Source organism: Haemaphysalis longicornis, unplaced genomic scaffold, assembly GCF_048455015.1.
Source record: "Haemaphysalis longicornis isolate Haplotype H1 unplaced genomic scaffold, Haemaphysalis longicornis Haplotype H1 scaffold_5, whole genome shotgun sequence".
NCBI lineage: Eukaryota > Metazoa > Arthropoda > Arachnida > Ixodida > Ixodidae > Haemaphysalis > Haemaphysalis longicornis.
The window spans coordinates 17,039,117-17,066,424 of record NW_027526385.1 but is presented as its reverse complement, the minus strand read 5'-3'; the positions used below and the strand labels follow the sequence as shown (position 1 = coordinate 17,066,424).

The 27,308-nt window shown below is 49.3% G+C and overlaps 3 protein-coding genes across 3 annotated transcripts in view; 1 reads left to right on the top strand and 2 right to left on the bottom strand.

The window, feature by feature from the left end:
• The window catches only part of LOC144139081 (uncharacterized), a 163,546-nt gene that overhangs the window by 105,811 nt on the left and 30,427 nt on the right, over nt 1–27,308 (top strand). The window lies entirely within an intron of this gene.
• Nucleotides 1,370–8,467, bottom strand: LOC144139078 (uncharacterized). The gene is made up of 3 exons (XM_077671560.1): nt 8,302–8,467; nt 5,563–5,694; nt 1,370–1,951 (listed from the first exon to the last, which is right to left on the bottom strand). The coding sequence occupies exons 1-3, from the start codon at nt 8,455–8,457 to the stop codon at nt 1,748–1,750; spliced, it is 492 nt and encodes a 163-aa protein (XP_077527686.1). The 5' UTR covers nt 8,458–8,467; the 3' UTR covers nt 1,370–1,747.
• Nucleotides 9,524–27,110, bottom strand: LOC144138934 (uncharacterized). Its single transcript, XM_077671450.1, has 6 exons — nt 27,065–27,110; nt 25,776–25,998; nt 21,964–22,120; nt 16,470–16,579; nt 15,658–15,802; nt 9,524–9,553 (listed from the first exon to the last, which is right to left on the bottom strand). The coding sequence occupies exons 1-6, from the start codon at nt 27,108–27,110 to the stop codon at nt 9,524–9,526; spliced, it is 711 nt and encodes a 236-aa protein (XP_077527576.1).

The window sequence follows — 27,308 nt, the reverse complement described above, 5'->3', positions numbered from 1 at the left end:
AACCCAGCAGAGATTTAAGTTTTGCTTAAAACTTTCCATGCAAGCGAATGTTTTACAATACTGTGCTACATTTTCGGCGCGCGTACACTCTAGGGAACGCGCCCACAGATACCATAAAAGGAAACACTGCACTGCATGGGCGAATGTCTGTCTGCGGTGGGTTAAAGATGGCGCCGTTGTGATCTGCAACTGTGCATACGGGCGTGTCACTTTCAAATGCTTTGCCTCGATATCTGAAAAGCTAAAACGCCTATACAGCGGCGATGTAATTTGTCACTACAGATATCATACTCTCATATCGTACGAATTCCGGATTTTCAAGATTGCAGTATCGTGTACTGTGTTCATTAAACAAATTACGCAGAAATGGTCTGGATTTAAGTTGTGCCTGAAAAAAACAATTGAAATCGCATATGATTAAAAATGGAGGCCTTGCCTCAAATTGGTGAAAAGTAATCTTTTGTGTATTTTTCATTGGCTTGTATTTCTGCGTTTCAAGTGTATATACCTGTGACTCGGGCTGCGGCCTATGTATAATTTTGTTAACCCAATTTTCTCTGGTTGCTATTTTATGAGATATTGCTGTACATTGTGCAGAATGTATGTGCTTTTATTTCTTCCCTTAGTGTGCAAAACATTGTATTGATGCAGCAAGCTACATATATATGGCAATACTATTACGCTCGTAATACTATTGTGTGCCGTACCACTGTTGTGTTAGCTATAGTGTGAATGAGATAGTATTCGTACGCTACACGCTACACGCTTGCTACACGCTTGTTGTAATATTACTGTATTTTTGTATGCATGAAAGAGTCCATACGGTGTATCAAATGCGCGTATTGTCAAACACTGCAGCCGTTGCCAAGACAACGGGGCAAGGTCCTCGCCAAGCTGCTGCTTTGCAGCGTTTTGTTTTGTCCCAGCACTCTTATGAAAAGAAGGCTAAATAGAAAAAAAGAAGGTTGAATTGTACACTAGAATTTTCAACCGCCCCGCCCTTTCGGCACGTATTATCGTAGGCTTGTTTTTGGTATAGTGGGAAGTATAGTGTAATATTTTTGCTATGTGCAGGTTAGATTTAAAGTAAGTAAAGAAAAAGTGGGTCAGATAACCGACTTAGTACAGGCTTTTGCTGTGTGAGCTCAACTTCGAGAAAAAAAAGTTTTTTTTTTCTTTTGTAACTGTCGTCCTCTTTATCGCTTATGGTACTTTTATTTAGAATATAACCAGCGAACATGAGTAGAAGTATTGCTCTTGGCTTTGCAGTCGAATGTTCTTCAAAAATGACAGAAAAGGCAAAATTCTTTGCTTATGTGGTATCCATTTTTATTGCTTTCGTGTTAGTGGGGAATCACTCGTGATATCAATTAAAAAATATAGCACTACCTTTTACGCAAACGACGTCCTGCAATTCTTTAGCGTGTTAAAACACGGCCATTGACTGAAATAACCTTTGTTTTTTTAATGCCTATATAACAGTTTTCTCCTGAAGCGAACGAGCAGAAAATATACAGGGTCGTTGCTTGCTGCATTGCAATCATGAGAAAGCATAGCTACAGGTAGTAAGTTAATCGTTGATATTCATTTCTTTGAGAACGTTGCGAAAATCGAAGAAGATAAAAAAAGTCTTCACTGAGTGGCGCAGAAACGCTCGATAAAAGATTGACCGCTAAAACGTCGAATAATTGTTGGACGAAGTAAAAAGAAAGCAGGGGCCCAAGATGCGCCGACGCACAGCCACAAGTCAGGCTTGCAAACAGTCGTAATATGCAGACGTTCGCGTGTAGGTCTCCCTGAGAAAGTCCACGAGACTGCGCAAGTGCTCAACTCTGCTGAAGTTGCCGGTGTTGAACTTTCCAGAGCACGCACCGGGTCCCTGGTCGTAGTTGACGTCGTAGGCGGCGATGCTGAAGACACGGGATGGGTTTTTGTCTTTTACGGCGCAGTACTGAAACGACGAAGAGCCGTAGTTCAGGTTACATCAACTACGCGCATATCGGTAATGTTCACAACGTACCACTATCGCTCAAAACCTGACGTTTCCGTGCTCCTCATCTGGGATAAGGCAAGAAAAATTGGTTCCATTTAAGCAGAGTTGATAAGTACGAGCGTGGTCATACGTCTTATCTTAACTCATAAAGCACGGCGCTGATTATCAATCTATGTATCAATCGATGCATCCTATGTATTTTTTCTGTAAAGTCACGGTCTTTCAAAGGTTTGGGCAATTAAGTCAGTTGTTAGTTGCGCTTCCATCTGTCGTTTCTTTCCATTTTTTTTCATCTTGCGGGTTTTTAACACTGATCCTGGCAGTGTGTTCGCAGTTATGATGCACCAACTCAGCCCACAAGCAAGCTTTCCTGTTTCGTTCATCAGAAAATATCTAATTGGGAGGCAGAGCTTCAGTCTCGCTCCACAGAAGCGTCAGGTGTGCATAAAATAAGCTAGACAGGGACGCCCGTACGCACGAACGCAGAAATACCGAGGGAACCAGGAATATCCAGGTAATTAAACAGTGTAGCTACACTTGTAGCAGGAAAAGCAAAAACGCCCGTGTGTACGAGATTTCGGCGCACGATAAAGATACCCAGGTGGTCAAAATTAATCCGGAGCCCTCCACTACGGCGCGCCTCATCGCCTGCGTTGCGTCGGCGCGTTAAACCCCACAATCAATCAATACACTTGTAGCAGCATGCGTAATGGGGAGGCAAGGATTAAATTTTCTGGACAGAGATGCAAAGGGATGAACCGATATCCTTACAAACAGCCTGAAATACCATAACCTGAAATTCAAATGGTCGCGAATTAACTTCAGCTTCACAACTAAAGAGTTCATGACTCAAGGTGACCTCAACATCGTTTAGCCAAGGTGGTTTGAACATTTTATGCCTCATCCGAAACTTGACCTCACTCCAACCCCGAGTGCGCAAGATGTATACTTGCTAATCTCAAGTTCTTCGAAACGTTTATCAAACACACACATTTTCCATGCAAGCGAAGCTGATAGCTTGCCTGCTCAATGTTGGTTGCTACGTATTTGCTGCGGCACAGTAGCCATAACGGGCAAAAATGTTTTAATCCAATACTTGAGAATTAACTTTCCGGCGCATCTTTTCGTCATTTTTGGTGTTCAAATAACAACGCCAATATGAATCTTCGTTCTTGTTAAATCAAAACTTTACCTAAGTTAACACGGTGTTAGCAGATAAGACACGAAGTGAATAGCTGTCTGAAAATATTACTGGTAAGTGTAGCACACCCTCTCAAACATCTGTATGTCGTAAACTTGGAATATTAGATTGATTTCGTCATGCACCTTATATATCGTGACTAGAAAGAGAAGTGCTCGACCGGGAAAGTGCGTTATCAAGTCTCAACTGAGCTACAAACTCTCACTCAACTTCAGGCTTTACTACGGCGTATGACGTGGAAATTGCAAGCCCGCTATCAACAACCATTGCAAACCGCCATGCGATCGGAACATCCCCACATTATATTGCACCTCAAAGAATGACGTTAAGAAGAACCTGGGGCTCGTGCCGACTTCGTGAACTGTAAACCTGATTACAGTGCCGAGGTCTGGTTGGTAAGGAAAACGTTTTCAATGAGACTCTTATCCAGTCCTCAAGCACTGTGGAGCGATACACGAGATCTTACTTGTTTTACCATCGAAATTTATGAGGTCATATTCGACTTCTTATCATCACCATCATAATCATCATCAGTTTGATTGTGTCCACTGCAGGATGAAGTATCATCCCAAAGATATCCAGCCACGGCTATCCAGTGCCAGCTGAGTGCACCATTTTCCTCGAAATTTTCGTACCTCATCCCCCCATCGTGTCCTTGGCCGACCCCTGTTATGTTTAAAGGAGTACTGACACGAAATTTCAAAGCTGTGATAACTATGCAGAACGCTTCCTTTTTATCAGGAGATATCTCCCAGCAAGTTTCAACAGCAACAGTTCAGCGAAACATATTTAAAATCCATTTTAATCTTCGCCCGCAAGAGAAAGCCCAGAGCGGGCCGACATGACATCATGTGCTACTTGCCCCAAACTGCCGACGTCGGGGCTCCCGTGACGAAGCCGACGCGCTGGCTGTGGTTGGCGCGCGCTGCTCGGGCGTGTGTCATGCTGACGTCATGCTGCCCGGGCCTGTGGGGACGGCGAAGACCTCGGCCGGTCTGGGCGCGCGCGTGCGCTCGCTCGCGCGCGCTTCCAGAGAGGCAGCGATGCGGCAAGAATGGTGTCGTCATGTGATACATCCTGTTATGGCGGCCGCTCGGCGTTTTTCAGTCGAAACAGAAACTGGCACGAATAAACGACGCCGTAAATGAATGTTTACGCTGCGCTCGACCGTCTAATCTGTCATTCTATGTTTACGCTGCGCTCGACCGTCTAATCTGTCATTCTATGATTAGTGGGCTGGTATGCACGTTTAGCAGCGAAAAAAACGTAACACGAAAATTTCGTGTCAGTACTCCTTTAAGGTCTATCGGCAGCCACTCTATTAAGCGAAAGGCCCACCTGTTGCCGCATGCGCATGACGTGACCCACCCATGCGCGCTTCCTTCGCCTAATTTGAGCTAGGATTTCTTCCATACGAGCATGTTACCTAATCCACGCACCTGTTTTCTTATCCCTAAGCATGACCCCTAGCAGTTTTTAACACGAAAGTGTTTTATGCCCTGATACACGAAGATTTCGCTGACGTCATATCCGTCACGGAAGTGACGCCTGTAAAACGAAGCAATCGGCTCGTAAAGGGTGCACCCCTGCGCCCAGATCGTGTTGTTGCGGTGAAGCAGCCTTTGGTACTAATGAGTACGTTATACTTTGGGTGTTCGCGGCAGAAAACACGGAAGTGTTTTATGCCGCGATGCCCCAAAATTTCACTGACGTCATATCCGTCACGGAAATGACGCCAGTACACCTTTTCTGAAGCGACCCGCCTGCAGGACGTCGCTCGCCAAGCACACCCACAAGAAAGCCGCCGGTCCCCAAATCATGCTCAGCTGCCGATTTCGCTGGACATTTCACTTTCGTGTTTGACTGATTCCTACGACAGGGGAATCAACCACAGTTTTTTTTTTCAATCGCCCGTTGGGCGATCCATGTTTCCTTTCAAGTCGTTTAGTGAGACCCCATGTTTGTGCCCCGTACGTCATTACTGGAAAAACGCGCTGGTAATATAACAGCTTCTGAGCGACAGTAGAAATTTACTATTCATGATATCATAATATCTATCAAAATGAAGCCCACCCCATACTTATCCTGCGGGTAATTTCCTTTTCATGATTGGGATCAGCACTTATGACTTGCCCAAGATAGACGTAATCGCTTACTGTTTCCAAGATTTTATTACCTACCTTGAAGACACGTTCCTTCGCGTGCTTATGGAACATAACCTTTGATTTTTTCTTGTTTATTTTTAATCCTGCAAGCAAACTTTCCGAGGTGCGATTACACCCCTCTACGATAGCGAAAATCCCGCAGCTATTTTGTTGTGTACGGGGCCGTGGCGCATGCGCACTACGTGCTTATGCGGACGACGTACCTTGCGGGCGTTGGTCTCCCTCACGTCGAATGTATACAGCAGCCGATCCTGTGCGTCGAACGTCAAAGCCACTGTGTCATCGAGATCAGTCTTCAGGCGTCGCTCGTATTCTTTGCTCTTGTCATCGCAAAGCTGTAGGAGGATAAGGTTATGAGGCCGGAGAGGGTACAAATGCGTAATTTGTCTGCATGCTCTCGAAGCAGACACGGAAAATCGTCAATAGTGTCAGTGGTCACTGGGGAACACGGTCAATGGAGATTTCAGCCGCCCAATTTTCACTTGGTTTCACGAGCATCGTAGAGCGCTGGCGAAGCTGCGGCTGCCATCAACCAATAAGGAAGCAGGAAGCGACAGTATGCACAAAAAAAAGAAAAACATATTTACCACTCCTGTCTAAAGAAAGTTGAGAGAAGCACGAAAGCGTTCTGATATCAAAACTGCGTAAAGTTGCGTCAATAACTTCGCTAAAAGTGCGTCCCACCTTCTCTGAAAGTGCCTGCTATTGATAGTGAAACCAGAGTCCTTCAATGCCTCTTTGGTCATGAAACTTCGCCATCACGCTATGGGAGAGCTTCGTACGCTGCCGCGCCGCGGCGCTGGTGTTGATCGGAGGGCAGCCGGGGGCGGGGACAGAGCGCGTTTGGCAGGGAACGGACCATGGAGTAAGATAAAAGAGACTTTCGCCGCCTTATCAGCAGTGCGCTTTCGCTTTACGTGTCGTGGGCCACTCAAATGGATTTGCCATTTTGTGAGCGGCGAAAAAATTTGGTGCGAACAGGCATGCTTCTACTGCGTTCCTGCCTGCCGGTCTGGCTACACAGCAGCGGAGGCCGCCCGATGCCCCCCGATCTGCAGCCTTTGTCCCCGTAGGAGACTTGGCCGGGAGTTTCATGACCAGAGAATCATTGAAGGACTCTGGTCAAACCTTCAAAAGGCCCAAATCGCAAACGAAGAACGAACTCATGCGACGATTTTTCGCGCACTAAGTAAACGCACGGTCAAATGCATACGGATACGTGGTTTGTCAGATAAAGGTATACTATTGTACTCCTTCTTCGTGGTCGATGCGTGCATTGTCTTATCTAAAACCGTTCCTTTTTCGCGACTTTCAAGTTACCCTTTCGACACAATGGAAGCCCTGTGTCACGCATGCGCAGTGTGTACAGAGATCTTATCGGAGCTTTTCGGTCGACCAATCTGTTTATGGAGAAATGCATTTAATTTTTGAGGGGACACCGTCGGTGCCAATAAGAAATATATCGCTTTAAAAGGGTGTTCTCTTGAGCTGGCACGTACTACATCTCCTTTCATGAGTAGCTCTTACACAACTCGGCTTTGGGCTACTTTCTTCTGCGGATTGTTAACGCCTCTGCATACCTCGGGGCTTCGGCAGCGCTGCACCGAGACGTGAAAAGGGAAGGCGGATGGTGTGTCATGTGAAGTCTACTACCCTGTCCATTTGATGGTCCCTAGCCGGTCCAGTTGCAAGTATCTCGCGAGGACGGACATATGACTGCAACTGTACCTTGACACCTTCAGCGGAGCAAGTTCTTGTACGCCAAGCACTATCGACCAGACGGCACACACATACACAAAACACATGTGCAGCTTTCCCGCTCATGGCAGTCCTTTCAACAGTGATTACTCTGTAGTTATTTGTTGAAATGTAAAACATTTTCGCCCAGCTAATATTGGGGGTTAAAACGTGCTTTGTGTACAGTTTCAAGTCTTGCACGTTGCGCGACTAAGTTCCAGAGCCGTGGAAACTATCCCATACAAATGCATGGGGAGTAAGATTTGGCCGCATTACACAACATATATTCAGAATCCCGGGAACGTATTTGAGAGTTTTCATCTTCACGTTGACTTCTTGCTTTATGTCAAATATCACTTTTGATATTTGGAATTTCGAGCGAGAAAGCTGGGTATGTGCTCGTGGCGTGTTACCCACAAAAAATATTTTACTAACTCGCGTTGCTGCCAGTTCTTGCAAGCAATTGTGCGCTTCCTTCATGCACAGCAGCCACGCTGGCTCAGTGGCTATGGCGTTGTGCTGCTGAGCCCAAGGACGTGGGTTCGATTCCCTGCCGTGGCGACTGCTTTTCTGATGGAGGCGAAAAGCGAAAGTGCCAGTGTGTCCACATTTCGGTGAACGTTAAATATCCCCAGGTGATCAAAATTAACCAGGAGCCCTTCACTACGGCGCGCCTTATAACCCAAGTGTAGCTTCGATGCGTTAAGCCCTCCAAATTTTAAGGGGGACCCACGTGATCACGTTCAAATAGGACTTGCTAATCGTCACCCACGGGCTGAAAAATCATCCTGCGCCAATGAGAAGAAATCTTTACAGATCCATGAAAACGATCTTAACGGTCTGTTTTGCTTATTTCAACAATATAATATATTCTTTACTGAAATAAAAATAACACGAAATGAAATCAAGTTTTGCTAGTTTGCACCAGATCCCTCTGGCTGGTTAGCAAGCAGGAGAGTTTAGTTCAGCGCAGAAGCGATATATTTCTAAAATAGACAAACTAATTGCTAGTATCACTCTTATAAATTTGTAATAATTTTTATATTGGTGAACAATAATTTTGAAGCCTGTGAGTCATGAGGTAAATTTTATAGACATGAAATCAGGTTAGTCCACCTTAATTTTCCGTCAGGCTACTGCGCTTGTAGAAAATTCGTGAAGTAAATTGGCGTAATTCCGTTATGGAGGCGAGCGCATGGGCTTACGTGCACTGGCGAGGCGTCCTGGTCGAAAAAGCTGGTTTCGCAGGATCCAAACACACGGTATTCGTTATTGATCAGTGGCCTGTAGCGCCTGGCTTTTAACGTGGACGCCAGAGCTACCTCCACTGTAATCTCGTTCACCTCCATGCATTGAACCATTTGTGCGGCTTCAAACTGCCGATGGGAAAGAAAAAAAAAATACACGGAGCACCTTTTATCTCGGCGGCCTTAAAATGGCTTTGTACAACGTTGTGAACAGCGATAGCAATACTATAATTTTCGCCGTCATCATCATCAACTACAAAAACAACAGTCCACTAGATCCACTGCACGACAAAGGTCCCTCCTATCGACTTCTAACCGCTCCTGTCTGGCGCTGCTAAGTCCGTTCTTTGCCTCTGAATTCACTAATTTTGTCTCTCTATCGAATTAGTCGCCTTCCCCGTCTTCTAGACCGCTCTCGTTATCCACTGTTACGCTGGTGCTCCACCGCTTTCATTTCGCCTAACTACGTAACCAGCCCAAGTCCATTTGTTTTTCTTTATTTCAACTATGATACAATCAATATTAGTTTGTTCCCTAATCCACGAAGCTCGGTTCCTGTCCCGAAGTGCTACTCCAGTCATTATTCGTTCCATGGCCCGTTGATCCTACTGCAGTTTGCGTTCATGTTGTTTAGTAAGGCGTCAAGTTCCTGTTGCATATTGCCGCGAACCATGTATGGGTTTGTTTATTTGTGTTTTGCTTTGCCGCCCGGCTACGCCGGTCTGTGTTATCGGTGTTGTGTGTGCCAAGAGAGACGCGTGTTCACTTCTTTCTTTCTGTGCCGCATGTGTATCTCTTGATTGTCTTCTGATAGGGAGAGCACTCCGAACTAACGCGAGCAGCCTAGAATAATCTTGGTTGATCTACAGTGTTCTGGATGCAATTCGACTATTCCAGAAACCCTCGCGCCGAGTGATGAATTCCCGCTGAGCAGATGCCGCGGCATTCGACTCTCGACGCTCAACTACGCACGTCGCTTTTTTGTCTGCTGTTTCACCGCCTGTGTATTCTTTGAGTTGTTAGGTGAGCACAAGTTCGCTCCAATAAAATTATTTTCTTTGAAGACAACTGCATCGTCTTTGGCTTCGTGACATCTGGTGGAAGTTCGGGGTACGCACCCTTCATGAGCTCTACAACCTCTGGAAGCCGCCAAGCCAGTCCAACAAGAGCCAGCCTCCGACTACAAGGCCTCCCGGCCGAGTTGGGTCTCCTGCCAGACGGACCCAAAAGAACGACCGCTGCAACCACCACCATGGTGCAAGAAGCAACATCACCAATCGTCCTGCAGCAGCCACGGGAACCACCATCCTTCCGAGGAGCCCCCGCAGAAGATCCAGAAGAATGGTTGGAGAAAATGGAGCGCGTCCGGATCTTCAATAGGTGGGACGACGCAGAAACGTTCCGGCATGTTTTCTTTTTCTTGGAAGATTCAGCTCGCACTTGGTTCGAGAACCACGAGAGCTCCTTGACCAACTTGGCTCGCTTCAAAAGCGAGTTCCTGAAGACATTTATTACCGTGGTCAGAAAAGAACGCGCGGCACTATTGCTGGAAACTCTAACGCAGCACCCCCAACGAACGGGTCATGATCTTCGTCGAGGAGATGCAGCGACTTTTTCGCCGTGCGGACCGAGAAATGACGGAGGAAAAGAAACTACGGTTTCTGATGCGAGGTGTGAAGCAAAAGCTCTTCGCGTGCCTTGTTCGCAACCCCCCTAAGACCGTGTCCGAATTCACGTCTGAGGCCGCCGCGATGGAGAAGACGCTCGAAATCCGTACAAGGCAGTACGACCGCCCAATCAATGCGCTGGTTTCGGAGACGATTGGTGCCGGCGCTATTGACTCCGACTCACTACGCGACACCATCCGTGCAGTGGTGAGGGAGGAGCTGCGGAAACTTTTCCCTACGACGACGCCACAACCTCAAGTCGCTTCCCTGACTGACGTGATCCGGGAAGAAGTACAAGCAGGCTTTGGGAACTTCTATGCCAAACGAAGCACCCCGCGAGCCAGAGGCTATGACCTACTCCGCGGCTGTTCGTCGACCCCGCCCTGTTCCAACACTTCGTCAAGAGGCCCCGCCGTACCGCCGCCCAATGTCGCCCGCCCGACCCCCTGTAACCCGAAACCAGGCCCCAAGGAAGACCGAGGTGTGGAGAACGCCCGATAATCGCCCGCTGTGTTACCACTGCGGAGAGGCCGACCACATCTACCGTCGCTGCCCATACAAGAGACTGGGACTTCGTGGTTTCTCCGTCGACGCACCACGCCCCCGACCCGGCCAATGCCCATCTAAGATTGCAGAATACCTGTCCAATACTAGCCGTGGACCAGCCCGTTTCAACCGTTCGCCGTCGCCCTACCCGTACCAGTCGCCGGACCACCGTAGCAGTGCTGACTTCGCACGTGGAAGGTCCCCAGCCCACGCGGGGCAGCTAAAGGCAGCAACTTCTCGAGGTGAAGTTGCACCACGGCAGAAAAACAAAAACCCTCCAACGACGCAACGATTCGCCGAAGACTGTGACTCACGACATGCCCTCATCCCGACGACCCGACCTAACCCTGATGTGACTCCCGAACACGGCCACAAGGCGCGACGCGTACCCGACATGACCGATCCTGCTCCTGAGAAGACGATGACGACGACGCACAGTGCCCGACCGTCAACACGCACAAGCCGAGAGGCGATGCCCCGACGCACCCGGAACTCGAGGAAGGCGGCGTCCGACGTAGGGGTGTCCATCGACGCTTTGATGTAGTCGCCCTCGTAGACACGGGAGCCGACTACTCAGTAATGAGCGGACCATTACTGGCCAGCGGACAGTTATTGGCTTTGCTTCATCGCTACAGCGAGTGTTTTTCATCGAACTCAGAGTTACGTCAAACACCTCTGGCGAAGCACCGGATAATAATCGAAGATGGAGCCCGACCTACCCGACAGTGCACCGTACCGCGTGTCTTCACACGAGCGCGAAGCCATCCGGACTCAAGTAGACGACATGCTCAGCGACAACATAATACAGCCATCTAAAAGTCCGTGGGCTGCGCCGGTCGTACTCGTGAAGAAAAAAGACGGCACTTTAAGGGTTCTGCATTGACTACCGGAGACTGAACAAAATCACCAAAAAGGACGTGTACCCCCTGCCACGAATCGACGACGCCCTCGATCACCTCTGCCACGCGAAGTACTTCTCATCGATGGATCTGAAGACCGGCTACTGGCAAATTGAAGTGAACGAGAGAGACTGAGAGAAGACTGCATTTATAACCCCGGACGGTCTATACGAGTTCAAGGTGATGCCGTTTGGGCTGTGCACGGCACCAGCCACGTTTCAAAGGGTCATGGACACTGTGCTAGCTGGCGTGAAGTGGCACACCTGCCTCGTATACCTTGACGACGTTGTGGTATTCGCCCGGACTTTCGGTGAACACATTGCAAGGTTGGAGTCTGTACTCGAGGCTATTCGCTCGTCGGGGTTAACGCTGAAGCCCGAAAAGTGCCGCTTCGCTTACGAGGAACTCAAGTTTTAAGTGCAAATGCACTTTATAAGCGACCCCAAACACCCCAAACCATCCACCGCCGGCGGCGGCGGCGTCCGCAGTGCTCCTCTATATTTAAAAAAGAAACAGCATCCGGCGCCAGGTTTCGATCCGAGGACTTTGCGGCCGCAGCGCGACGCTCTACCGACCAAGCCACGGACGCGACGCTGATATCAGTGTTAGTGACGCGCCTTGTATCTTTAACGCATTCAAACTACGTCGTCAGCGGCGTGCGTTGGCGACTCAGCGGCGTTATAGCGGCTTGATAACTGCGTGGTGTACACGTGATACTACAAACCCGATGGAAGAGATGGAAGAGAAGGCGGCGAGGCGGTGGGCTGCGGGGGCCGAGCGCAAGCGCCGCAAGCGGGCCGACAACCGTGCATTCGCACTTTCACATTCTCCCCCTCGGGGAAATGCGGGGGAATTTTTTTGTGCCACGTCGTCAACGCCGCGGGAGTGCTGCCTGACCCGGCGAAAACATCAGCCATATAGCGAACTTGCCAAGACCGAAAGACAAAAAGAGCGTGCGATGATTTCTCGGACTATGCGCATACTACCGGCGCTTCGTCGCAAGCTTCGCACGCATTGTAGAGCCACTCACGCGCCTGACAAAAGATAGCACCCCTTTCGCCTGGGAAAACGCCCAAGAAAAAGCATTCTGCGAGCTGCAACAACGCCTGCAAAACCCGCCCGTGCTCGCTCATTTCGACGAAAATGCCGAAACGTAAATGCACACGGATGCCAGCGATATAGGTTTGGGTGCCGTCCTCGTCCAAAAGCAAAGCGGTTGCGAAAAGGTAATCGCCTATGCAAGCCGTGGTCTGTCGAAGGAGAAAAAAACTACTCTGCCTCCGAAAAAGAGTGCCTGGCTATCATATGGGCCATTTCAAAATTTCGCCCATATGTGTATGACAGACCGTTCAAGGTTGTGACAGACCACCATGCGCTGTGTTGGCTCGCCAATTTGAAGGACCCCTCTGGCCGTCTTGGGCGGTGGAGTTTGCGCCTGCAAGAGTTCGACGTTACAATCGTCTACAAATCCGGCAGGAAACACTCCGACGCCGACTGCCTATCCCGCGCCCCCGTTGACCCCCCACCCCAAGACACCGATGAAGACAGCGCGTTCTTCGGAGTCGTGACAGAGAGCAACCTAGCCGCCAAGCAGCGTGCCGACCCCGACCTGCGCGTCATGATCGACTACCTCGAAGGACGCAACGTCGCCGCGCCTGGGGCGTTCAAGAGGAACTTACCAGCATTCACCCTCAAAAACTCCGTCCTCGTGAAGAATTTCAGCCCCGGAACGAGAACGAATTATCTACTTGTCATCCCCGCAGACCTTCGTGACGAAATTTTGGAAGGGTGCCACGACGACCCGTCTTCCGGACATCTCGGAACAGCTCGCACTATTGCAAAAATCAAGGCGAAGTACTTCTGGCCCCGACTTACATCCGACGTCACCCACTACGTTAGGAGTTGCCGTGACTGCCAGCGACGAAAAACGCCTATGACAAGACCCGCCGGAATACTGCAACCAATCGCCGTCTCGTCGAGGCCACTTCAACAGATCGGAATGGACCTTCTAGGCCCGTTCCCTACGTCACGATCACAGAACAAGTGGAATGTCGTAGCGACAGACTACATGACGCGCTACGCAGAGAACACCGCTCTTCCGAGGGGGACTGCACAAGAAGTCGCCAAGTTCTTCATAAACCAAATTGTGCTGCGACATGGAGCCCATGAAGTCCTAATCACGGACCGCGGAACGGCCTTCACTGCGGAGCTTATGCAAGGAATCTTACGCTACAGCAACACGGATCACCGAAGAACTACGGCGTACCACCCCCAAACGAACGGACTAACGGAACGCCTGAACAAGAAAATCGCGGATATGCTGTCTATGTACGTCGACGTTGAACACAAGACTTGGGGCGAAGTCCTTCCGCATGTCACGTTTGCGTACAACACGGCTATCCAGGAAACCACACAGATGACACCGTTCGAGCTTGTCTACGGAAGACGGCCGACTACGATGCTTGACACCATGCTTCCCCACGTGGAAGAAGACGACCTCAACGCCGACGTCCAAGGATACCTTCAGCGTGCGGAGGACGCCCGACAGCTCGCTCGAGTTCGCACAACGGACCAGCAGCTGGTGGATGCGAGACGCTACAACCTCCGACGCCGAGACGCCGAGTACCGCCCAGGGGATCGTGTGTGGGTTTAGACTCCCATCCGACGACGTGGACTCAGTGAGAAGCTTCTACGACGGTATTTCGGACCCTACCGTATTCTACAACGTGTTGGATACCTTACCTACGAGGCGATGGTGATTCCGGAACATCACGACGACGCACGCGGCCCCAAGTCGTTCACGTGGTTCGCTTGAAACCTTAATATGCAAGATGAAGGACTTTTTTGTTGTTTGTTCGGACTGTCTTTTATTTTAGTATTGGGTCGATGCACTCTTAGAGGAGGGGGGGGGGGGGTAATGCCGCGAACCATGTATGGGTTTGTTTATTTGTGTTCCCCGCCCTTTTGCTCAATAAGTGTTTACTCCTCCTCCTCCTGCTTTGCCGCCCGGCTACGCCGGTCTGTGTTATCGGTGTTGTGTGTGCCAAGAGAGGCGCGTGTTCCCTTCTTTCTTGATAGGGAGAGCTTTCCGAACTAACGCGAGCAGCCTAGAATAATCTTGGTTGATCTACAGTGTTCTGGATACAATTCGACTATTACAGAAATCCTCGCGCCCAGTGATAAATTCCCCCTGAGCAGATTCCGCGGCATTCGACTCTCGACGCTCAACTACGCACGTCGCTTTCTTGTCTGCTGTTTCGCCGCCTGTGTATTCTTTGAGTTGTTTGGGGAGCACAAGTTCGCTCCAATAAAATAATTTTCTTTGAAGACAACTGCGTCGTCTTTGGCTTCGTGACAATATTTCACCGCCGGTAGGACGCATTGGCTGCATATTCTTCTTTTCAGTGATGCAGGTATACTTTCCTTTTCATTATTTCGGAGTGCTTGCCAAGTGCACAAATGCCCATGGCTATTCTGCGCCGGATTTCTTTTTCGTGGTTGTGATCAGCTCAGACAACCTGTGCGAGATAGTTATAATCTTCTACGTGTCCTATCGTTTCGTTGCGTATACTCGACAGGGCGCTGTCGGCATGTTTATTCATCATTACTTTAAATTTATTCCTATTTATTTTTTGTCCCACTGTCACGCATTCTGATTACAGTTCCTCAGGCATTTTTTGCAGGTATTCTGTGGACTGGCTGAGCCAGACAATGTCTTCTTCAAACCTCAAACGGCTCAAATATTCTCCGTCTATCCATAATATTGTGTTTTTTTAGTCAAGCTTCCTGAATACCCCCTTCAGACATGCTGTGAACAGTTTTGGCGAGATAGTGCCACTGTGTCGTGCTCCCTTTCTGATCGAGAATTTGCTACTTTGCTTGTGAAGAATTACCCTGCCCGTACATTGTACACCCTGTATGGATGTCTTCTAGAAGTTTTACGTAGGTTTTGTTTTTACTGTAATAAAACAAACTGTGCTATAAACTGGCGCACAGCTAGGCCAATATACTGAATTCTGCCGGAGTAGTGAGTCGACCACGTTGTTCCGTTCTTCAAGGTGCTGCAAACGAACGCGCGGTATTTCCACCTCTTCCAGTTATGCGCGTTGAAAAGTTATAACGGTGGTTATGGTTCACGTAACATTTACAGTTCTTTTTGTAATCACTAAGCGGGTCAAACATGGGACACTTTTTCCACTTACCAATTGATGGGTGGGCTCGTGTTCACTGGCGCTTTCCTGCGGATTCTCGCTCATCCCAGCGGGCAGTATTACGCAGTCTTCCGAGCTGGCGTATCGCAGTGTAGAATGACTGAGGACGATAAGGACGTCGGGCGTATATGTGGCCCTACAAGACAGGCAAGATAGGACGTTAATATTAGGGCACCAACACTCACTCACTCACTCACTCACTCACTCACTCACTCACTCACTCACTCACTCACTCACTCACTCACTCACTCACTCACTCACTCACTCACTCACTCACTCACTCACTCACTCACTCGCGCACTCACTCACTCACTCACTCACTCACTCACTCACTCACTCACTCACTCACTCACTCACTCACTCACTCACTCGCGCACTCACTCACTCACTCACTCACTCACTCACTCACTCACTCACTCACTCACTCACTCACTCACTCACTCACTCACTCACTCACTCACTCACTCACTCACTCACTCACTCACTCACTCACTCACTGACTCGCTTGCTCACTCCCTCCTTCTGTCACTCATTCACGACCGACGAAGCAAGTAATCCCCTTTCGTTTTTAAAATAACAATCGTGCTAACTTGCCCTAATTATTACCAAATAAATAGAACGTCAAATGTCGTTTGTTCAAATCAAATAATGGCATTATGTTTTTGACGCTTGCATAGAGTTCTCTGGCGGTTGATCTGTATAATCAGGGTAATTCTGTTAACATTTCGACGTCGTACCACAGTGTTCACGTCCCCGCTTTAGGGGAAATCCCCGAAATGTAGTAAGTTTGTTAAAACTTTCACCTCATGGCAGCGGTAACGTCGAAACACGTCCTGTGGTCACTTGCTTGCACACCGAGTACAGTCAAGGAGTTGGTTGAACTCGCTTGGCTGTCGGCTAGTTCGGCTATTGCCTGAAAAGAAGAACATAGAAAAGAATCTGATTGTGAGGACGAAAAAGAAAATTTACCAGCCCGTCCTAAAATAAGCTGAGAGAAGAGCGAAAGCTTTCTAACAGCAAAACTGCGCCATAGGTGCGTCCAAGATTCGCTGAAAATGCGTCCAATCGATCGTCAAACCATCGAGTGCCCAAGTCGCAAACGAAGAACGAATCCATGCGAGGATTTTTGGCGCACTAAGTGTACGCATCTACGAACGATCTAAAGGTATTCCGATGCATGTGTTGTGAGACAAAGGTATGCTATTGTACTCCTTCTTGGTGATCGATGCATGCATTGTCTTATCTAGAACCGTTTCTTTTTTCGCGATTTTCAAGTAGCCGTTTTGGTACGATGGATGCTCGGTTTCACGCATGCGCCGCGTGTCCAGAGATCTTATCAGAGCTTTTCGGTTTACCAACCGGTCTATGCATTTCCCATTAGCTTTTTGACAGGATGCCGTCAGTCTCACTAAGAAAGCGTTCAGTTGAAAAAAAAATAGCACCGTTTTAAGGCCGACCTCCACTCACTAAAACACCAGCGAAGTGGCGAACGACGCCCGGCCGTCGGCGGCGGCAGATTGCCACTGGAAGGCATCTTTTCGCAGCCGACGGCTAACCGCCATCGCCGGACGTCATTGGCCACTTCTTGGCTGTTTTTTCGCCGCGTTGAGGTCGGCCTCTACTGGGTGATTGCGAGTGGTGCACTCGAGCTGGCGAATAGACGCTTTATAGCCATCCGGGACTGCAGCAGTGGTTAGGCGTCTACTCCCTGTGTTCTAGAGCCAGAACTTCGGCAGCGGCACATCTAGCGCTGTCGCACTTAGAATCCGTCTCATCTCCGAAGCGACCTAACCGGGTCAAACCGGTTGACCCTATGGGGATATCGAGGAGAGCAACAGCAGAACTAGGTTATGAACCGCAGAGCCAGGAACGTTTTGGCCTGCAAAAAAAAGGATGCGCCCTCCTCTTCATTGGTGGCCGCTCCTTTATTCAGAAGGAGAGCGGTTCTCCGCATGGGCAGGCGTTGCCAGGTTGCGGATGCGCACGCTTGCCTGTCTTGTTAGCTCTGCGCTCTTTGGGGGAGGTTGGCTTCGCACATGGGACGGGATTGTCGCAAGTGACACACTCAGCCCTCTCCGTCGGCCGAGTAGCCAGCGTCAGGACCACCGGTGGACTTCAGCAACCACATTTTCTCTCTTCCTGTCTTTACTCCGATGTGTCTCTTTCTTTCGGTCTCTCCCTGTCTCACTTTCTCCACCCCTTCCAGTCTGTCTGCCCCCCCCCCTCTCTCTCTCTCTCTCTCTCTCTCTCTCTCTCTCTCTCTCTCTATGTATATATATATATATATATATATAGTATAAGTAAAGAGTCGGATACACAGCAAGAACAGTAACAATGTTTACTTACGTAGCGGCAACGGGACTTGCCTTCATCAGAGTAAAGTTACATGATTTTGCTGTCGCAAGCATTTTGAACACATTTCTTATATAGATTTGCATAAAACTGTGAGAAAGAGCGGAAAATGTTTCGGAAATGGGGAGTGTGCATACAGTCAGGCTACGCCTATGTTACAACATCAACAAACAAACAAGAAAAATAAAAAGGGGGGGGGGGGGAGCGAGAGAGAGAAAAAGGGGTCGTGTTAACAATGCAGCGTTCAAGGTTGCACCATGACGGGTCAACGTATGCCGCGCGGGCTGCAAGTTCAGACAATGGGGGAAACTGGACAACCGCGGTTTGAAAAGAAAGGGAAGAGTATACACTGAGGTATTCAGTGACTGCTGAGACTGGTTCGGGGGAAGCGAAGGTGGGTGTGCCCCCCGCGGGTCAAGAGAATAGATAGGGGGCACAAAAGAGCATTTCACAGAAGCTAGCAATTGAACAGGAAATAGGTAGGGTCACAAAAGGTTAAACATGAATAGATCACAAAGAGTTAAACATTCTTAAGTGATGGTGGGAACGAGGCCTCCCTCCCCAGGACAAATGGCATTGTTGAGCCGCATTAGGCTAATAAAGCTGCTGTATTAGGAGAGTTTCTGCGAATTCTGATGGCAAATTCGAGGGTAGGAATAATGAACATAGTTATAAAAATTATGAAGCCGCTAATTTTAATCGAGGGATAAGCACGTTAGTTTTTCGTAACTTTCATTAATTCCAAGCGTGGCTGACCCAAACTTATAAATGAGATAAGATTCCCGAACCTCGTGGTCGTGGTGCGTTTGAAGGCGGATTCTAAAATCGTTGCTTTAAGATGTTCAAATGCATGCCCGGGACTGTACACATGTCTTGACAGGGGCAAATAAGGGCAGCTTTTTGCATGAGAGCGGTGATTATTGAACCGTATTCGGAAGGGCGTTTCAGTTTGGCCGATATATTGTTGCCTACAAACAGTGCACTCTAGAAGATATACGACATTAGCGGAGTCACAGTTAAAGTTACCTTTCATATTTACGTAGTAGTCTGAAGCCGTGCTGGTGGCGCGCTGTGTAGTGGTCATGTGTGGACATACTTTACATCGGGGTTTATTGCAGGGCATGCAGCCAGTAGTTGCCGGTCGGTTGATACGAGAGTTAGTAAGAAAGTCACCTAAATTCTTATTACGCCGGTAGACAACGCGTGGTGGTTCGGGGAATATGCTTTCCAAGCGGTCACTTTGCATTCGGATATTGTGATGTTTTTTGAGCACGGTTGACACTCTTGGAGCGGAGGATGAGTGGGTTAAAACTAAGTTAGTTCGCGGGTTCCCGTTGGGGGCTTTTTTCTTACAGATTTCATTACGGTCTAATTGGTTGGCTCGCACAATAGCGTCGTCGATAACTTTTTCCGGGTATTTTTTATTCAGGAGGGCGGTCTTGAGTTCTCGACAGTTTGAGTCAAAGTCGGCTTGGTTTGAGCAAATTCTCCTAAATCGGTGGGCTTGGCTGTAAGGTATTGCTGTCTTGCAGTGTCTGACATGGCTGCTTCGGAAGTGCAAATACTGCCGCGTGTCTGTCGGTTTTCTATACAGTTTAGTTTGAAGCCGACCTTGGAAGGTAGTAACGGTGACGTCCAGAAAGTTTACACTGTGTTCCGAATAGGAATGAGCAAGGGAAATACTAGGATGGGCTAGGTTAAATGCCTCAATGAAGGTGAGGAGCTCCGCCTCACCGTGTTGCCAGATCATGAATATGTCATCAGTATACCTTTTATAGTACATTGGCTTTTAATTTTGGGTGTCAAGAAAGTTTGATTCGAGGTGAGCCATAAAGATATTTGCGTAGTTAGGTCCGATTCGAGTTCCCATTGACGTTCCGCTGACTTGCACGTAATCAACTCCGTCGAACTCAAAATTGTTAAGTTCAAGAATAAGCCTAAGGAATGTTTCGAGAGCAGAAGAATCGATAGGTTTGTCGCACGATGACTGCTCATACCCAAGGGATACAGCGGCGATGCCATCTTCATGGGGGATGTTAGTATACAGTGACGCAACATCAAGGGTGACTAGAAGGCAGTTATCAGGAATTTCAATTTTTGAGATGTCTGAGAGAAAGTCATTGGTATCCTTAATGAAGGAGGGAAAGCTGGGCGGAATGTCGCAAATGAGATTATCCACATAGCGCGAGAGGTTTTCGGTAACAGTGCCAATGCCAGAAACAATGGGGCGCCCTGGGTTGTTCACCTTGTGAATCTTTGGGAGAAGATAGAATTTACCGGCTACTGGGCTTAAGGGGATCAGGGAACGAGCCGTGGTTTCATTTATTGTTTTATTTTTAACAAGCTCAGCAAGTTTATCTTTGACAATTTGCTTATAATCTTGAGTGGGATCATTAGGTAGTGCTTTATAGAACGTCGATACTGATAGTTGCTTATTGGCCTCGTTAACATAGTAGGTTTTGTGAAGGATTACGATTGCGCCTCCCTAGTCGGCAGGTTTAATAATTATGTCGGGACAGCTTGCGAGTTCCTCTAGGGCTTTCTTTTCGTTGGTAGTCATGTTGCGGTGGAACGAAATTTGTGTTTGGTAAGCTTTTCGCACATCGCGTTGGACAGCTTTGATGTACATGTCGAGGCAACTATCACGCTGTGTGGGAGGGGTCCAGTGCTTATAGCTAGGTAGGGATCTGCGGGCTTCTTCCGTCGCGGGGTGATCATATATATATATATATATATATATATATATATATATATATATATATATATATATATATATATATATATATATATATATATATATATATATATATATATATATATATATATATATATATATATATATATATATATATATATCCAGCGCTTTTGCGCGATAGAAAAGGGAATGGAATCAAAGTAAATCCGCTCTGCACGCTCTGTCATGAAATCTGCTGGAGGAACACCTCTGTATCCTTTTAAGTGCAGAGCACTTTAGGCGCTCGCCTTGTCGTCCTAGCTTGCTCGCTCGACCCAAGTATATAGAGCACCAAGGCGGCGTCCCGGGGTAACGCTGTTGTTCGCGGCGTACCCCAGAGGCTTCGAAAGCCACGCGTTTTATATAGTCATAAGCGTTCGAAACTCGTGAAGCGCTGGCGCTTGCATTACATGTTCCCGTTGTTTAGCGCAAAGAAAACTGCAGGTACATTTGAGGAAAAATATACGTCATTAACCGCCAGGGCCCGGGGTGGTTTAGTTAAGGACGCTCGTTGGGTTGGTTTTACGATAAGTGAAAGAAAGTGGGAGTGCAACGCTGGCACGTGCGGGAGTAAAAACAAGCACAAAAAGAACAGATCTTCCGCTGGCACAGTTTCAGGCAGGGGGCGCGCGAGCACTGCGAAGGCGGGAAATTTGAATTGCATGGGGTGTTAGCAGTGAGCGGATAACGGCGGTACAGAGAGAGAGAGAAAATGACATTTGTTGAAAATTTCCGGCGGGGAGGCGGGTCAGGCCACGCAGGGCTTCGCCACCCCTCGTCTATGTACTAAGCAGACCCCGAAGCTATGCCTGGGCACCGGTTCAGGCTACTCGGCGAGTCCCCTCCCGAAGGAGGGTCTCCTTTTCGCCTTTGCCGGGCCAGAGCAGCCTCGAGCCGCTGGACTGCCAGCAGTTGCCGCTCGTATTCGGTCGAGCTCACGAGTCCTATAATGTCCGGTGGTAGCTCTTTTGGGCTCCCCACTGCACTGTGTCTTTCACATCCCCACATGATGTGGGCCAGGTCTGCAGTCACCAACGCGCACACACTGCACACTGCACTTTCGTAAGTTCCAGGGCACATGTGGCGCGCGAGCAGCCCATTATGGCGAATCACTGCTCTGCACTTCCTACAGCTTTCCCATTCAGTGGAACGGCTTCGATTTTTTCTTTAGTTAGAGCGGCGAGTAAATACATTACAGCCGGGGCGCGTACCTTGACTGCAAGGAGAGCCAGCTTCACCGATTCCGTGGAGAGGTGAACATCGTTGATGCTGAGGACGCCGTAGCCAGCGATGTCTACTTCCCTTAGGTATACGAGAAACTTCTTAGCCGCCGGCTGGCCGATGTCCTTGTTGAACGCGAGAAGTCGCCTGGGAGCGCAAAGAAGAATGACCGCCGAGTCTATTTATACATCGCCTGCAAGGTTGGGCAAAATTTTTCTCCACAGCTGTCAAGCCGAGGTACCCTGACGGGAGGGGGGAGTTTCTGGAGTTGCGGTAGTAAGTGCGCCCATTCGCGCGCCAGGATGCTTCCTTCTCTCTGAGTGCTCAAAAACGTGTGCCAACGGAGCGTGTTCCGTGAAAAGATCGCTTCTTGGCGGAATAGGGCCTCAAAATTGAGAGTTTCAGAATTTGTTTTATTTCCAACAAGTGTGTTTAGGGCCACCCAGACAGAAAGCGGTTCTGTGACCGCTTGAGGGGACCTGGAGGCCGTCAAAGGCAGGATGGGTTCACAAATACACAGGACATGATAAATTATGACTAAACGAATGTAAAATATGATGGAGGGTCAAAGAAAGAAATCCCGGGCCATTTCCACTAACGTGAAACTTGGGGGAGCGGCGAAGCATACAGTGTGTAAGTGTATTCAAAGATTGCAAGTCTCTCGCAACACGGCGCGCGCTGATTGGGCGCCAGAGGGAGAAGCAATAGCGCGCTTGCTGAGACGGCGGTGACCTCTCTTGCGTCGAACCGGATTTAAGCAATTTAATGCGAGACAGACTGGCCGTAACTTGTCTTCGTGTCACACGCCGCAGCATGCTAAGAAGTATGCTTTACACGAGGAAACCTGAAGTTTGAAACCGATTTAGAGGCGGAATTTAACAAATTTATGCAATTAATGATATTAAATCCTGAATAATCGTGTATTTTAAATTAGTTTACATCATGTTAGTTTATTCTAAACCGGTATTATTCATTATACACTTGCTCTTTGACCATCGTTTGACAACTTGATTTACCATGACACGAGGCGACGACAGGGAACGCCGGCAGTCCGAGCCCCTAAGGTCCTTCGCCCCCCCCCCCCCCCCCCCCTCCCAAAAAAAAAAAAATTGATCACCACGCAGTACCAGGGTTGAAGGCAGAAATCAGGAACCAAGGATAAGTAGGTAAACACAGGTAGCTCAGAGTTGGGAAGGAGAGCTGCGCAAGATACGCAATACCCAGGAAGGACGACCAGTGTACAAAAAATTGGGCCCATCTCCCCGCGAGGGGGACTCGACTAAATGCGTCGCATAGGGGGTGGGTGTATTGCGTTAACGTTTAGTGTTTGGGGAGTTGGTGGTAGTGAATGCGTTGTATCAGCAGCTTCTTGACGTAGTTTGAATGAGTCAAGGATATAAGGCGCGTTTGTAGCCTTTGATTCTGTGTCGGTTTTGTGGCGCAGTAGGAAGAGCACCATGTACCTCGCGTTCCGCCCACAGGTAGTGAATGCGTTGTATCAGCAGCTTCTTGACGTAGTTTGAATGAGTCAAGGATATAAGGCGCGTTCGTAGCCTTCCATTCTGTGTCGGCTTTGTGGCGCAGTGGGTAGAGCACCATGTACCTTGCGTTCCGCCCGCAGGGTCGTGGGATCGAAACCTGACGCCGGTAAGTATTATTTTTTTATATAGTGCAGGGCGAGGGGTGCGGACCTGTTGTTGAGAGCGAGGAGGGTAGCGTGATGCGGGAGAGGAGGAGTGGGGGAGAGGGCGCACCTGCGCGCTGAGCTGTTGCGGACGGATGGCGGACGCTACATGTGAGTTAAAGAAATGCTCTGCATTTAAAAATTGGCTCCAATACACGCTGTGAAGGGTGGTTGGAAATCAAAGCTTAAAACGACGCGGCGTCACTCGAATTCGCACACGTGGCTTTGCAAAGAAATTCTGCCAGCCGTTATCTGGAATTCGCGGGGGCGGCGTCCCGAACGCAGCAGCAGCGTTGGCCACGGCCGGGCTCGAGCGGCGGACGCCACCGCTCTAGGAGCGGTTTCCGAAGGGGGAGACAGCGGAATCTAGCCATCCTGATGGGCTAGCTCGGGGCTACACCACCGCGCGACACAAGCGCAGACACCCAAACAATTCGGCATGTGAGCTGAGTGACTCCCATTTATACCGATTTAAACTAGTTAGGTTTGTAAGTCTGAGTATTGTGAGAAAGCTGAGGGAACTTATATAATCGCTATTTCCGAGAACCAGTTGCTCTTTTCGCCTTTTGTAATACCTCTTAAAATACAACCGAATTGGTAAACAACAATTTAGAAAACGGTGACACATTCGTGGCAAACAGTGCGCAAAAGGTACCGTTTCTCTAGCGGCCAGATGTCTGTATGTGGTCACTACATTTTGTTTTCCTGCCCTGCAAACCAATCCTTAACGTACGTTTGCCGTACAACCACTCAATTTCGTCGGGTCCGGGTTACCCAGGAGGTGCTGTCGAACAAGTTAATCAAGCCGTGTGAAGGAAGCGCGCAATAGACGCGAAGTTGCGCCAAAACAGGCCCGAAAACAACCGTCGCTAAAGCAGACGACAAAGCCGCCCCGCCGACGCGCCCGCCGGTGTGAGCAGGCACCTGCGCCCGGGAAACGCTGGGTAACCATTCGCCGCGCCATCTACATTGCGCTCCGTGAGTGAAAACCGCCCTCTCCTTCCCCGGCCGCGTTGGGAGTTTGTCGCGCACGCCACGACGGAACCGTTGGCTGGGGAAGTTAGAAAGCTTCGCTTTAAAAAATGGTGTATCTGTCTTCATAAAAAAAATTACGCCCACCTCCCCTCGCGGGAACCCTGGTGTGATGCGACGCTGAGGGGGTACAAGCGCAAGCGGAGAGCAACCGTCGACCGAAAGGCCGCCGGAGAGCGGCACACCGGTTACATGCGCAGCGCCCCCGAAGGAGAGGAGACCGCGGAGAGAGAGAGAGTGCCGCGGCTATGACGCTACACAATCCAACACAATCCACTTTAATCCAATCCAAGCCAAGCCAAGCCAAGCCAATCCAATTGAATCCAATCCAATGCCTCTCGCGACAGAGTGTACGCTATCGGAGAGGAGAGGGGGAGTGTGGCTGCGGACAACAACGGACGCACGCGGACAACAACGGGCGCACGCAGGAAGGACAGGGCCGCCGACAATAAGCGTCGCATCTAAAAGAACCCCAGTTCCAGCCAGCCTGAAATCTGCTGAAAGTGCGGAACCGTGGTTTTCTTGTGTCGGCGCGAACGTCAACGGGCGCTTGCCCGAAAAGGGCAGCACCGCCGCCGCGCAAATTCTACGTTTTGCGCAAAAGAATCGGCAGCTAGACGTTAGCGGCCGGGTGGGGAAGGGGGGGGGCTCCCTACACTCACACTCTTCTAGCAGGAGTAAGGAGGACCCGCCCCTACGGGACCACTGCGTCCTCTACTGGTGTCTAAACACCGTATAGCGCAGTAGGCAAGACACAGGACGAAGGGGACACGGACGAGCGCTACGGTGTCTTGCCTGTCCTGTGTCTTCGTCCTGTGTCTTGCCTACTGCGCTATACGGTGTTTAGATGGAGTACCAACTAGCTCGTACCCATACGTTGTTAAACTCTACTGGTGGTTCTTGGAACCGGTTTCTACGAGGCCGCAGGCGGGCATGAGAACCTGCTCATAGCTTTGCGTTACGCAGGACCTTCAAACGATTTACGAAAAGGCTGTACCTATAACAGCTCCGCTGTTGAACAGCTGCAACAACTCTCAGTGACTTTAGCCAGGCACTTCAAAACAGCAGCGGAAGGGCAGCACTCACTCGAATGCGATTCCGACGCCGTACTCGGTTCGTGTCGTTTGGCGCGCTCGGCGTAGAAACTCCCATAGCTCGTATGCTGGGACATCGTCAGTCAGAGTGAAGCGTCCCCCGGCATAGAGCGAGTCGAAGAAGATGAAGTTGCACACGCCGTCTGGTGGAAGTGCCATGGCGACGACGCCCACGGAAGCGGTGCAATAAAGGGCCTCGTGCGGCACCTCTATCGCTGTAAAGGAACAGTGGGACACATTAATTGCGTCTCAGTCAATTTTTGGCAAGCTACCTGAAAATGGTGTAATGCTACTTGAGAAAGGTTTAATGGTGAAAGGTGTAGGGTTACCAGGTCACGTTACCTGAGAAGGTGCAATAGCGCAAGCCGATGGGGCCTCGATCATACGAAGCTGCTCGTGTAAGAACAGGGGCGGTATTCTCGTAACTGCCCCTTTTGAAAACGTCCCTTTTGCGTCCCTTTCATCGTGACGTACTTCCGGTTAAGCAGTGGGCCTTTGATTCAAATACCATAACTGTTCTTGCAAACGCATTTTAAAGAACTGAAACCGTATCAGAGTATCTTTTATGTGTTTATTGTTCCGTGAGCGAACCAGCAATAAGGCGACGAAAAATCGTCTGCTCCAAATCGTCTGCTCCGAGTATAGCCACGGCTCATAGCTCCGCCGTGCTTGCATTGCGTCACATCCGGGTGTTCGCTTTTAGCCAATCAGGGCTCGCTCAAAAGGGACACTTTTGAAAGGGACACAAAAGGGACAAAACACGGGAATACCGCCCCAGGTAAAGAAGGTTCCAGACGCGCCCCACGGTGCCGCCTTAGCATCTGCTGGTGCCACCGAACTCTCACGGAATTAGCGTTGGCAATGCGGAGAGTTCCGCGTTCTTTTCCGGAGGCTGTTTTTAAAATGACGAAACGCTACGCGAACACTTTTTACGAGAGCGGCACGTTCAGCTGGTGTTTTGGCAGCATGATGCATATGTGCTGCTTCTGTCTCGCGTCGCTAGGCAGTTCCGGAAACCATTATGTAGTTCAAAGCCGTAATCAGTGAGAAAAGGAGGGATGGTATGGTGGCTGTTCCCGAATGATCGCTGCCCCTAAAACGATGTGCTGGCCGTCAGCGCTAGCCTCAATACCCTCGTGTTAAAGCGAAACCACCGGGGACACACATTACCTACCAAAATCAATCACCCTAAACACAACTTCATACGCGCCAACACGCCTTCGCCAAACACAACGATGTGTACGTAGCGCCATAACGCCTTGCGCGTTTTGCCTGACTCACGTTCTCGGCTAGCAGGTACGAACGATTGGTTCCATGTTTCCGTCATCGTAGTTGTCTGATCAGTCGCCGTTGTGTCAACAGAGCTAAGTGTAATCCTGGAGGTTGTCATCGTAGCGTTGTAGTCGAAATTCGTGGCTGCAATAGTAGCGTTAACCGTGCTGATTGTTTCGGGTGTAGAAGTCGCACTAGCAGTGGTCGTAGTAACAGAAGTCGTCATAGTCGTGGTAGGAGTGGTCGTAGTGGT